Genomic DNA, 12,533 nt, shown 5'->3' with positions numbered 1-12,533 from the left:
TGAAACAGGAGTCAGTCTTGTTTGTTCTGCGCCTGTGCCCCAAGTCCACTCTTCATTAGGATAAAAGTTTAAATAAGAAAAGAAGGGTTTCCCTGGTGGCTCAGTGGTAAAGAATCCACCTTCCAACACAGGAGACACGGGATCCATCCCTGGTCTGGGAAGATCCCACATGCTGTGCAGCAACTAAGCCCTTGTGCCACAACTTTTGAGCCTGTGCTTTAGAGCCTGGGAACCACAACTACTGAGCCCATGTGCTGCAACTCTGAAGTCTTCAAGCTCTAGAGCCTGTGTTCCACAACAAGAGAAGCCACCACAATAAGAAACCTGCACGCCATAGCTAAAGAGTAGCCCCCACCTGCTGCTTAAAGAAAATCCTATGCAGCAATGAAGACCCAGCACATCCAAAAATAAATAAATAAAAATTAAAAAAGAAAAGAAAAACTAAGAGCCCTAAGAAAGGGGTTGAGTGAGGCATGGCTGACACCAGCAGGGGGTGGGGGTGGGGTTCTGTCACAAACAGAGGGTTCAGGACTCTGTCCCTCAGCATTGTTGGGGTAATATAATTCTTTTCTGTTGTGTATATGGAAGAGTGAAGAAATGAAATTCCATCAGAACTTGAGACAAATAACATCATCATGTGAAACACAATCATAACAACAACAGCAACAACAATAATAATACCCAGTTATGAACTCCCACTCTGCTAGACATCAACTATGGGCTTTATATCTAACTGTTTTAATAAGGGTTCTTGCTTTTTCAAGTGGTCAAAAGCCCAATCACACAGGTAAGGCCAAAAATGGAAATGAATGCCCCTGTAATTGATAAGTTCCATGGGACCAGCTTCAGGCACTGTTGGATCCAGGGACTCAAAAGATGTCACCAGGACTTTGTAACAGAGTCTCTTGCCTCTGATTTGCTCTGAGAATGAGACTGTCCATTGACTCCCTAAATCCAATCACCTCCTATGGTTACAGAAACACTGATTTTTCAGCTGGCTACCCAGGGTAAAGACTGCATTTCCAGTCTCCCTTGCAGTGAAATGTGGTCATATGACTAAATCTCAGCCAATGAGTTGTAAAGGAAAGGATGTGGGTACATTCCAGGCTCTGCCCTTAAAGAGAAGGGATGTGTCCTCCTGCCTCCTTTTGCCTTGGATTGATTAGAATGAAGATATGGAGTGGATCAGCTTGGACTGGGTGGTTCACACCATCTGAACAACTGAGCTGCAAACTGGAAGGATCATGGCCCTCTGAGACCAGGGAGAAAACATACTGTATTGCTGCTACTTGAACTGTTACTATATATATATATATATATATATATATATATATACCTCAGGACTTCCCTGGTGGTCCAGCAGCTAAGAGTTTGAGCTCCCAATGTTGGGGGCCTGGGTTCCATCCCTGGTCAGGGAACTAGATCCCACGTGCTGAACACCACAACTACAGATCCTATGAGTTGTGATTAAGACCTAGCACAGCCAAATAAATACACATTTTTCTTAAATGCCCAGCTTATTTAAGCCATCAGTATTATTTGAGTCTCTGTTACAGTAGCCAAAAAAAGAAAAAATTTAAAAAATGATTATTGCCCCACTCCAAGGAAGGATCACCCTCGTGGGGCAATGCCAGTCTTACATCCCACCAGTTCCACCTGCCATGCAAGGAAAATCCCTGGGACTTCCCTGGCAGTCCATCGGTTAAGAATCCCCCTTGCAACGCAGGGGACATGGGTTTGATCTCTGGTGAGGTAACTAAGATCCCATGTGTCTCAGAGCAACTAAGCCTGAATGCCACAACTAGAGAATCTGTGTGCTACAACAAAAGATCCCACATGCTGCAACTAAGACCTGATGCAGCCAAATTAATTCATTTAAAAAAGCAATTGGATGTAAGTAACAGTATTTTTAAATTGTTATTGTTGTTGTTCAGTCACTAAGTCATATCAGACTGTTTGCAACCCCATGGACTGCAGCACAATCTTCCCTGTCCTTAAGTTAGCTTAGCAAATAATTGCTATCCTTACTGAGCGCTTACTGTGTACCAGGCATGTTCTCATAACTTGATGTAATCTATTCATAATCCTCACATAAGCCTTATGAGGGGGCATTATTATCATCCCCATTTTATACATGAAAAACCGAGACTAGGGAGGGTTAAGTAACTTATCTAAGGTTGCAGGGCAAGTGACACATGGAATGCATCAGAACATACGCTCTTACCCAGGGAGCTAGCTTGCCTCTCATAAGAACAGTTTACAGTTTCTGCCTCTCTCTCTCTCTCTCTCTCTCTCTCACACACACACACACACACAAACACACTCAATCCAAATGCCAATTTCCTGAGGAAGAGATTCTCATTGACTTCTGTTTTTTTGTTGTTGTTCCATGGCAAGGCATGTAGGATTTTAGTTCCCCTACTAGGGACCAAATCCACGCCCTCTGCAGAAGCACGGAGTCCTAACCACCGGACAGCCAGGGAATCCTGCCACTTCTGTTTTTAAAAATGCAGGAGGTTAAAAAAAAAAAAAAAGGTGCAGGAGTGCTCAGGAATAGCTCTCTCCAGTGGCTAACACAAGGTCAGCTGTCTCCCTGCACCTCTCAGCTTGCTTTTTCGCTCATCTTTTACTCCACAAATATTTCCTGACCTCCTATTGTATGCCAGGCTCTGTTGTAGGTGCTGGGGATATAGAAATGAACAAAACAGACTAATGAAGGTGGTGAATCAATAACAAAACATCAAATACATATTACATATTTAATACAAAAAGTACAGGGAATGCAAAATGCTGCTGCTGCTACTACTACCAAGCCATTTAAGGACTGACGTGTGGGGTGGGGGCGGTGAGAGGGTTTCTATTTTAAACAGGGTGATCCAGGAGGACTTCACTGAGGAAGTGACATTTAGTTAGAGTCCTGAGTAAACTGAAAGTGAGCCGCATGTACATTTAGAGGAAGAACCTTGCAAGTGGAGGGAACAGACAGCACAGAAGCTCACCTTAGCTTCACTATCAGACAATTTTTTTCCTCCTAATGACAAAGATGTCTCTGGCTACTCCATCTGCCTACCTCGTCATCCAATAGAAAGCGGCACCTCCTTTCCCAGCTACTCCAGGAAAAGTCCCAGGATGGAAGCTCATTGGATCCCCTTGGGTCACATGCCACCCCTGAACCAGTTATCGTGCTCCAGGGAATGGGGCTCTCTGATTGGCTAATCTGGGGCCGGCTGACGCAATAAGGTAGGTATCCTCTGTTTCCCCAGGCATGTATCTTTTGGGGGCGGAGGGTGTTTACCCCAGTTTAAGCTTAGCCCAAGAGAACAGCTTTTATGATTCGTTCTATACTTTCCAGATTATTGAAATAACTGCATGTTCCTTGTAAAATAAAATCCCAAGAGTATATAAACGTAAGCAGAAAAAAAAAAATGCCCCCAAATCACAAATAAAATCTCGCATTCCAGAATACATGTAGTTTTTACAAATGCAAGCTGTTTCGTACTTACTATGTGGTAGTACTTCCCAACATTGTGCAAACATTCAACGGCTACTATTAGGCTTATTATATTCCTACCCAGACTGGGAAGAGATGTTGATTAGTACGATAATATCAGTAGTTGTAGTTTACATTTTTTGAATGCTTGCTGTGTGCCAAGTCGGATTTTATAGATGAAAAGGCTGAAGCTCAGATAAGGTAAGTAACCCGTCCAGGGTCACACAGCAAGAAAGTGTGTCTGAGGCAGAAAGCAGAGACGTTCCTTCCCTCCACCCCCAAGGGGGTGCGGAGCCCTAGAGGGCCCCTGCTCTCTGTAGCCAGGCCGCGCAGGGCGCAGGGCGGCTGCCTCCCTCTTATCTCAGCTTGGGCTGCCTGCTGGTCCCGCCCCCTCGGGGGAGCTGCCACTTGGAGGCTCCTGGCCGGGAAGGCCTGGTCAGCTGTGTCCGGCGGAGGCAGCTGCTGACCCAGCTGTGGCCTGTGCCAGGGGCGGAAGAAGTGGGGGGGCAGGAGCCCTGGGCCCCTGGTGGCAGGGGCTACATCATGTATCATCTCCCGGCACCCCTCCGGCCTGGAATTGGCTTCCTCTGCCTCTTGCTCGCTGGGGCAGCCTGGGCTCCCCCGCCCAACCCACTGGACCCCAAGTTTGAAAACAAAGGTAAGGGTGGAGTCGAGTGTGGACCCCAGCACTGGATCTTAGAGGGCAATATTGGGACCCGAACTTCCTGCCCGGATCCTTGGGGCCACCCAGGTTCTCATTCTGAGTCTGTGACCTGGGGCCCAAGACGGTGTCTGAACCCCTAGACTGGGATCTCATATAGCATGCTGGGGTCGATATCCCCAGACTGGGTTCTGGGGAAGAAGCTAGAAAGGGGCATAAGAGTCCTGCTTTATCTCTTCAACGAACTTGGGACGTGCTAAACGCTAAATGGTGCAGGGGTGGTGCTGTGGTATAGAGTCTTGTATTCTAGAGTCCCTGAACTAAGGGGATCTAGCCGACCCTTCAGGCGGGGAGGGAGGATAAAAACCGAGCCGCAGGCGACTGTAAACACGGTTGGCACGCGGGCGCAAGATCCCTGGGTCCGCGGGGTTGAGGGAGGGGAACGGGGGGCACGGTTGGCGCTATCGGGCCTCCGGGAGCCTGCCGGGGCTGATAGGGGACCCCGCCTCCTGCACACACACTCACCCGCACTGAAGTTCCTAGGCTGGGGCGGGGCCGGCAGCGGGAGGCGGAGGCCTCGAATGCTGCGCTTAGCAAAGCTGGTCGCGGGTGGGCGGGCGGCGCGTGTGTTGGAGGGAGACAATAAGACACGCAACCTACGCTTGGATGTTTGGGGGGCACTACTTCGACGGACCCCTCGAAGGGCCCCGCTGGAAGAAAGGGGGCGGGGCTTTTTTCCTTATCGGTCGGCACAGGCGGCAAGAGGGAGGAAAGCATGCTGTGGCTCGAGAAAGGGGCTCGGGTCCCTTGACCCCCTCCCCTGACCCCATCCCCAGCGGCCCTGCTGACAGCTCGCGAGCCTGATGAGTTTCTGTGCTTCACCGAGCGCCTGGAGGACTTGGTGTGTTTCTGGGAGGAAGCGGCCAGCGCCGGGGTCGGCCCGGACAACTACAGCTTCTCTTACCAGCTCGAGTGAGTCGGACGAGGTGGGGTCAGGTGGAGCGCCCCATGGGTGGAGGGGGCGGGCGGGCTGGGCAGACCTCCCAGGAGCTCGAACGTTGGGATGTTTCCTGGTGCCAGGGACCGGATGGCATCTCTGATGGTGAGCACTAGTGGGAAGCCCACGGGGTCAGGGCTGACATGCACCCTAGTGGTCGGGGATGGAACACTCTCGTCGCCACTGCTGGAGGGCAACCCCAAACTTCAGGGCAGGAACAACATCGCTCCAAAGCAGGACTTAAGGCGTCGCGTACGTCGGGGCTGGGACGACCCCTGGTGGTGGTGTCCAGAAACGCGCCCTCGGTCCCCGCGAAACCTCCAAACTTGATCCCCCTACACTCGCTGGTTCCCGGTTGAACAGGGGTGAGCCGTGGAAGCCATGCCGCCTGCATCAGGCGCCCACCGCCCGCGGCTTGGTGCGTTTCTGGTGCTCGCTGCCTACAGCCGACACGTCGAGCTTCGTGCCCCTAGAGCTGCACGTCACTGCGGCCTCCTCGGGCGCTTCACGCTACCGCCGTACCATTCACGTCAATGAAGTGGGTAAGTGCGCTGGAAAGGGGGATTGGTCGGGAGGGAGTCCCAGTTTCCGCCCACCTAAGCAAACCCCTCTCCACAGTGCTCCTAGACCCTCCGGCCAGGCTTGTGGCTCGGCGGGCCGACGAGGGCGGCCACGTAGTACTGCGCTGGCTCCCGCCGCCTGGGGCACCCATGGCAAGCCTTATTCGCTATGAGGTGAACATCTCGGCAGAGAACGCCGCAGGGGGCGCACAGAGGGTGAGGCCCGTTCCTATGACCTAGCCCCAAAGGGCTCTAGAGTCGACAGGCCCTCTAAGTCTCACCCAGACTGTCACTAGGGCCCTGCCCCCTTGGCCTCGTCCCTTCCACGCCCTGCCCAAGACATCTCCAAGTCCACTGACTTGTCCCCTTTCCCAATGGTCCCCTTTTCCCAGCCCACCTGGACTCAACCTTTCTTAACCTTTGCCCGGAACCCTAGACCGCTCCAGTGCCCACCCTGTCTGTTCACAGGCCCCGCTGTTAAATAACCGGAGTTCGCCTGTTTTTTTTTACCCAGGGCCCCATCCTGATTGGCCCCAAGCCTTCCTGGGCCCCGCCTCCTACTTTCATTGCCCGCCTCCCCATGCTTGGTTTCTGTTCTTCCTTTTTCTGATTGGCTGGCTCCCTCAGAGTCCACCCCCTCCACATGCCCTCCTTGCCCACCCCGCCCCTATTGGCCACACCCCTCACCCGGGTCCCGCCTACAGGTGGAGATCCTCGACGGCCGCACCGAGTGCTTGCTGAGCAACCTGCGGGGCGGGACGCGCTATACCTTCATGGTACGCGCGCGTATGGCCGAGCCCAGCTTCGGTGGCTTCTGGAGCGCCTGGTCCGAGCCTGCGTCACTGCTGACGGCTAGTGGTGAGGCCCCAGGCAAGGGAGGTAGGAGGGGCTGGGCGGAGCATGGGGGCCAAGCTCACTGCCCTGACTTCTTCCCTGTTCCCCCAGACTTGGACCCCCTCATCCTGACGCTCTCCCTCGTCCTCGTGCTCATTCTACTGCTGCTGGCCGTGCTAGCCCTGCTCTCCCACCGCCGGTGAGCGCCCCACTCGGCCTCTGGCTTAGACTCCTCTCCACTAACTTTCCCCTTATCCTGTGAAAACCTAGGCTCAAAGAAGGGCAGGCTCTTGCCCAGGGTCACACAATGAAGAGTCGGTGGCAGGGTCGGGATGCAAGCCAGGTCACACCCAGACTCTTACTTAAAATTCTCTGCTCTTGGGCATACTTTTTGGATTTTCCTCCTACCTCAGTGGCTGCTCCTTCTCGGGTTCCCTTGTGAATGTGCGTCCGTGCTATGCTAAGTCATTTCAGTTGTGTCTGACTCTTTGCGTCTCCGTGGGATGTAGCCCGCCAGGCTCCTCTGTCCCTGGGATTCTCCATGCAAGAACACTGGAGTGGGTGGCCATGACCTCCTCCTGGATCTTTCCGACCCAGGGATGGAACCTGTGTCTAACTGCATCTCCTGCCTTGTAGGTTGATTCTTTACCACTGAACCAACGGGGAAGCCCTTCTTTGTGAATACTTTTTTCCCAGTTTCATCAATTTCTGTAAAGCCAACCAAATGGGCTTCATGAAACGATTTAGCCCCCAATGCCTCCCATCCGTTGTCAAGCTCCTTAGATGTTTTACGACCAGCCATCCTGAGGTTTTTGTAATTCAGTTTTTGTAACCCAAGTAATACCATGTGTTTTCACACCCCCAAGCCTTGGCATACACTGTTCCTTCTGCCAGGAATGTCCTTCTTGCCATGCCTGCCAAGCAATCTCCTAGTTCTTTCAAAGCCTTGTTTATTTACTTGATTGGGAAATACTGAGTGCCAGCTATGTGCTAGGCACTGGGAAGAAAGCACAGAACAAACCAGATGTGTCTCTACTCTTGTGGATCTCATAGCTGAGTCACACAATAAGGGAACCAACAGATATATGATTATAAATTGTGATGAGAGATAGCAGAAATATCGGGCTTCCCAGGTGGCACTAGGGGTAAGGAACTCCCCTGCCAGTGCAGGAGATGTTAGATTCTCAGGTTCGATCCCTGTGTTGGGGAGATCCCCTGGAAGAGTGCATGGCAATCCACTCCAGTATTCTTGCCTGGAGAATCCCATGGACAGAGGAGCCTGATGGGCTACGATCTGTAAGGTCACAAAGAGTCAGACATTGCCAATGTCCAATGTCGCAGAGTGGCCAGGGAGGCTGGGCTGTTTACCCTGGAGACCTGGCCAGTCTGTGATCCCACAGGAGCAGAGTTATCTTCAGAGCCCCGAGTGACTGGTTTTAGTCATCTCAGATTTGTCATTTTACTCATCTCTAATAAAGGATTTTTTGGAGTAAAAAAAAAAAAAAAAGAGTCAGACATGACTGAAGTGACTTAGCATGCATGCACATGGGGACATGACAGAATAGATAGGTGAGAGGAGGTGACATCAGAGCAGAAACCTGAATCCTGGGAAAGAGGCAGCCACATGAAAAGCAGGGAGAGAAAAACAGCAAGTGCAAAGGTCCTGAGATGGGAATGAGCTTGGAACATTGAAGCAGCTGCAAGAAAAGCTGTATGCTTAGAGCGGAGTGTGTAAGGGGGAGAGATGAGGGAGGTAACAGGGATCAGATCATGCAGGGTCTCACGTAGGAAGAAGTTTGGGCTTTATCCTGAATGCACTGGAGAACCATGGAAAAGAGTGAGGAGAAAAGTAGCATAATGGACCTTCAGACAAAACTGGGTGGGTTTTAGAGGGACAATAAGGCAGTGTATATTGAACTCCTATGTATCCTTCAAAACCCTGTTCCCATTGCCCTTCTGTAGGGCTTTGCAGATGCTTTGGCAGAACCCCTGTTCCTCAGTCCCATGCACTCCTCTGCCTTCAACAAGATCACAAGGGACTAGGAGTATCTTTGCCCCATGGATGGTGCTGAGGGGTTGTTGGTGAATGTTCAGTGACAAATGCCCAGGTATCTGTTTGTTTTGGTTTCACCAGGACTCTGAAGCAGAAGATCTGGCCTGGCATCCCAAGCCCTGAGAGCGAGTTTGAAGGCCTCTTCACCACCCACAAGGGTAACTTCCAGGTAGGCGGCCTGGTTGTTTCTTCCAGGCCTGGGGCTTCCCTGCTCCTGTGGCCGAACTCCAAGTCTCTGAGCAAGCTGGTGCTGTTTCCCCAGCTGTGGCTGTACCAGACTGACGGCTGTCTATGGTGGAGCCCCAGCACCCCCTTCCCAGAGGACCCACCTGTCCCCCTGGAAGTCCTCTCTGAGTGCTGCTGGGGGGTGACGCAGGCAGTGGAACCAGGGGCAGATGATGGGGGGCCCCACCTGGAGCCAGTGGGGAGCGAGCATGCCCGAGACAGCTACCTGGTGCTGGACAAGTGGTTGCTGCCCCGGAGTCCTCCGAGCGAGGACCTTCTGCAGCCTGGTGGCGATTTGGACATAGTGACCATGGATGAAGCCTCAGAAGTGTCCTCCTGCACATCCACTTTGGCCCTGAAGCCTGGGCCGGAGGGGGCCTCTGCTGCCAGCTTTGAATACACCGTTCTTGACCCCAGCTCCCAGCTCTTGCGCCCAAGGGCACTGCCCCCTGAGCTGCTCCCCACCCCACCCCACCTAAAGTACCTGTACCTCGTGGTGTCCGACTCTGGCATCTCAACTGACTACAGCTCAGGGGGTTCCCAGGAAGCCCAGGGGGGTTCATCCAATGGCCCCTACTCCAACCCTTATGAGAACAGCCTCATCCCAGCCCCCAAGCCTTCACCCCCGAGCTACGTAGCCTGCTCCTAGGACTCCAGCCCTCAGAGGCACAGGGACCCAAAATGACCCCACTGCTACTCCAGGCCCAAGGTTTATCCAGCAGGGTCAGTGACGCCTGCTGACCTTGGCTTTCTGCTAAATTCATCCTGCTCAGAAAGTCACAGCCTTGCAGTATTTTTAAATGTACAGTTTTTTGTGTGTAGATAGATAAATATATATATATATATATACTTTCTATATAAATATATACAAGTTTCCTGTCATGATTCTATAAATACCTGTAAGCCCCATCTTTTTCCTGGGCCCAAGCCATAGGAGAAGCAGCAAAAAGTCTGGAGTTCAGTCTAAAATTCTGACCTGGCAATCTGAATAATAAACAGAATGAATTGGTCAGTATAAGTTATGCTAGCTGCCCTAACAACAACCCATTCTCTTCTCTAGGGGGTCTTCTCATCCGAGGGCTTGAACCCAGGACTCCTGCATTGCAGGTAGATTCTTTACCAGTTGACTCACCAGGGAAGCACTTTCTCTCATACAATTCAAATAGATAGTTAGCTTATCCCTGTGATGAGTCAGAAAACAGGCTGTAGCTTAACCATCTCCTAGGGGTACTCCGGGGTCTTCAGATGGACACTCTTCATCCTGCCAGCCAACAAGAGAGAGACAGCAGAAGATTTTGTGGGTCACTTTAGGGATGTAGCCCGGAGGTGGGCGCCACCTCTTCTTCACAAATTCTACTGGCCAGAAATGGTCATGTGACCCCAGTTAAGAACCATGGAAAGCTGGGAAATGTAGTTCAGCTGTGCACCCAGGAGAGAAGAGCTGTTTAATGAGCAGCTAGGTAGTCTCTGCCACTAATAATAATACTAACATTAATTTCTAAGGCTTTATTCCGAATCTGGTTCTAAGAAAGCACTCTGATGACACCAAATGTCAATCAAGTGGCTCAATGGAAGTTTCGGCTTAACTGCTTTTTAAAAGTTTGACATAACCTAGGAAAGCATACCTTCTATTCCAGCAATTCCACTTTTACATATGTATCCTAAAAACCCTCACACATATGGACCAGGATATGTGTACGAGTGTTAATAGTAGTAAATAAGTCAATCTGGTCATACCTAATTTAGGGTACAGTCACTCATGGAATTACATGCAGTACAGAAAAAGGAATGAAGGAAAATGTGGCCGAATCTTAGTACCAGTGTTGAGACGGAGAAGAAAGTTTCAGATTACATTCATCATGAAATTCTTCTTTATAAAATTCAAAACAGAAAAATTAAACAGTATTTTGGCTGGGCACAATATGTACAGGATAATGGTATGTTTACGACAGAAAAAGCACTTTACAATCTTAAGGACTTTGAATTTGCATCTGTCCCTGAGGTAGGTGTTTCAGACATGGAAACAGGCATAGAGAAGTTGTCACGCTCCAAAGGTCACGGTTGGCCTCCAGAGCTTGAACCCTTGTGCAAGCTGGTGTCACCCGCCTGGTTGAGCAATGGGGTGACTGTCATCTCTCCATCCGGTTGAAAAGTCACCCACCATTCTTCCCTGGGGCCCAGCCCACCTGGCTCCAGGGAGACTCGGAGGCAGCACTGTCCTGGGCCTGGTGCATCCGGCTGCAGCCAGCACTGGGCAGGGAAATACCTCTGTAGGAGTGCCAGCTGCAGAGCATTCCCACTGTCTCCTCCTTCCTCCTGGGTCTGGAGGGCCACAATGAGCCCACAGCCCCGGCCGGGCCCAACCCGGTGGCTGAAGTGGACAGCTGTGTCCAGAAGCAGGGCAGCCAGGTAGGCGGCTTCCTGGGACCCAGGGTCTTCTACTAGGTACTCCTCCAGGCCATCAAGCAGCAAGAGTGAGGGGGCTGGTCCACGGGCCTCATGGGCAGAGCACAGAAGCCGGAGGAGCTCACGAGTTGAGGGTGGGTACTGGAAGCGGATCTTCTAGAAAGGGAAAAAGGAAAGGGCCAGATTCAGCATAGGAAGTCGGGCTTCTAGTTAGAGCAGCCCTGCTTCCTTGCATACTCCCCTGGACGAGGCTCTCACCCACTACACCTCTGGTTCCAGCGTGAAGCAGCTCAGAGGGATCGGGTATTCTTCTGTTCACCAACCCCTCACCCTCGTTTTTTTCTTATCCTGCACTCGTCACTGCCCGGTATTATTATGAACAAGGTATGCCTTTCTGCCAAATCTCTAGGGCAATCTTTCCACGGAAAACCTGCTCATAGCGTCCAACTCCACCACCGACTGTTTAGCTCCGCCCTTGACTCCACCGCTTGGGACGCAAATTTGTGGATCCCGCCCCCTCACTGGATGGTTTCTCATTCGATCTTAACTAGGGTTCGTATAGTCCCATCCCCAACTCGTCCATATTCCTTCCCACAATGTTTGCTTCGTCTCCGCCATTGGTCTATCTCCGCCTGTCACTCAGTCCCCCAATTCGCCCCGCTACGGGCTGGCCCGCCTCTGGTCCCACTCCTCCCTACTTGTAATCGCAGTGGTTCGAGCGCCGGTCCAGTTCTGCAGGGCAGGCTTTGAAGAGGCCTCCGGGTCACGAAGAGGACCGGGCCTCGGCCTTCCCCTGCCGCCTCCAGGGCCGCCGCGAATAGCAGCGCTGTCTTTCCAGAGCCTGGACCGCCGAGCAGCAGCAAAGGCGGTTCGGTCTCAGCTGTGTTCTTCTCGGGACCCGCCGCGCTGCCCAAGTTTAGCACTCTCCTCAGCGTCTCCGCCATTTGCCGCATACTTCTGTTCAATCGGCGGCCAGTGCCTGCCTTTAATCCCGCCCAGGGCGGGGTCTCATTGGGTACGGTGCACTTAGCTTCTCCATTGGTCCAAAAATCTGTTCCTCAAAGTTAGATCGACGTTTCCTAGCTCCTCCCCTGGTGAAGGGTCAAATAACCTAGTTTGAGCAACAAATGGAGGCGTTTCAGGGCGATAAGGCCCTCTCGTAAGTGAGTCCGCTGGCAGAAGCACCACGAATACTATTATTGTGAGCTAAGCATCTAATCAGACAATATAACTGTTGAGATTTGGAGGGAACTGGCCCTAATCACGGACACATTACTTAAAGTCTCTGAGCTTCAGCTTGCCCACCT

General features: G+C 51.7%; 2 protein-coding genes across 3 annotated transcripts; one reads left to right on the top strand and one right to left on the bottom strand.

Annotated features, from left to right (window-relative positions):
• Positions 1-4,033: 4,033 nt before the first annotated feature.
• Positions 4,034-9,500, top strand: EPOR (erythropoietin receptor). The gene is made up of 8 exons (XM_081498496.1): positions 4,034-4,148; positions 4,988-5,123; positions 5,512-5,690; positions 5,767-5,924; positions 6,413-6,566; positions 6,654-6,741; positions 8,677-8,764; positions 8,858-9,500. The coding sequence occupies exons 1-8, from the start codon at positions 4,034-4,036 to the stop codon at positions 9,467-9,469; spliced, it is 1,530 nt and encodes a 509-aa protein (XP_081354622.1). The 3' UTR covers positions 9,470-9,500.
• A 452-nt stretch (positions 9,501-9,952) lies between these two features.
• Positions 9,953-12,177, bottom strand: SWSAP1 (SWIM-type zinc finger 7 associated protein 1). Of its 2 annotated transcripts, XM_081498482.1 has the most exons (3): positions 11,925-12,177; positions 11,007-11,382; positions 9,953-10,081 (listed from the first exon to the last, which is right to left on the bottom strand). In XM_081498482.1, exons 1-3 carry the CDS (start codon positions 12,168-12,170, stop codon positions 10,077-10,079), a joined length of 627 nt encoding a protein of 208 aa, XP_081354608.1. In that variant the 5' UTR covers positions 12,171-12,177; the 3' UTR covers positions 9,953-10,076. The 2 variants fall into 2 exon arrangements, with proteins under 2 accessions (XP_081354608.1, XP_081354607.1); XM_081498481.1 differs by lacking the exon at positions 9,953-10,081 and having other exon boundaries at positions 10,674-11,382.
• Between the last annotated feature and the right edge of the window lie 356 nt (positions 12,178-12,533).

This window comes from Giraffa tippelskirchi, chromosome 6, assembly GCF_054371585.1.
Source record: "Giraffa tippelskirchi isolate mGirTip1 chromosome 6, T2T-mGirTip1v1.2.pri, whole genome shotgun sequence".
Taxonomy (NCBI): domain Eukaryota; kingdom Metazoa; phylum Chordata; class Mammalia; order Artiodactyla; family Giraffidae; genus Giraffa; species Giraffa tippelskirchi.
The sequence above is the reverse complement of the archived record's forward strand: the minus strand, read 5'-3'. Positions and strand labels throughout refer to the sequence as shown.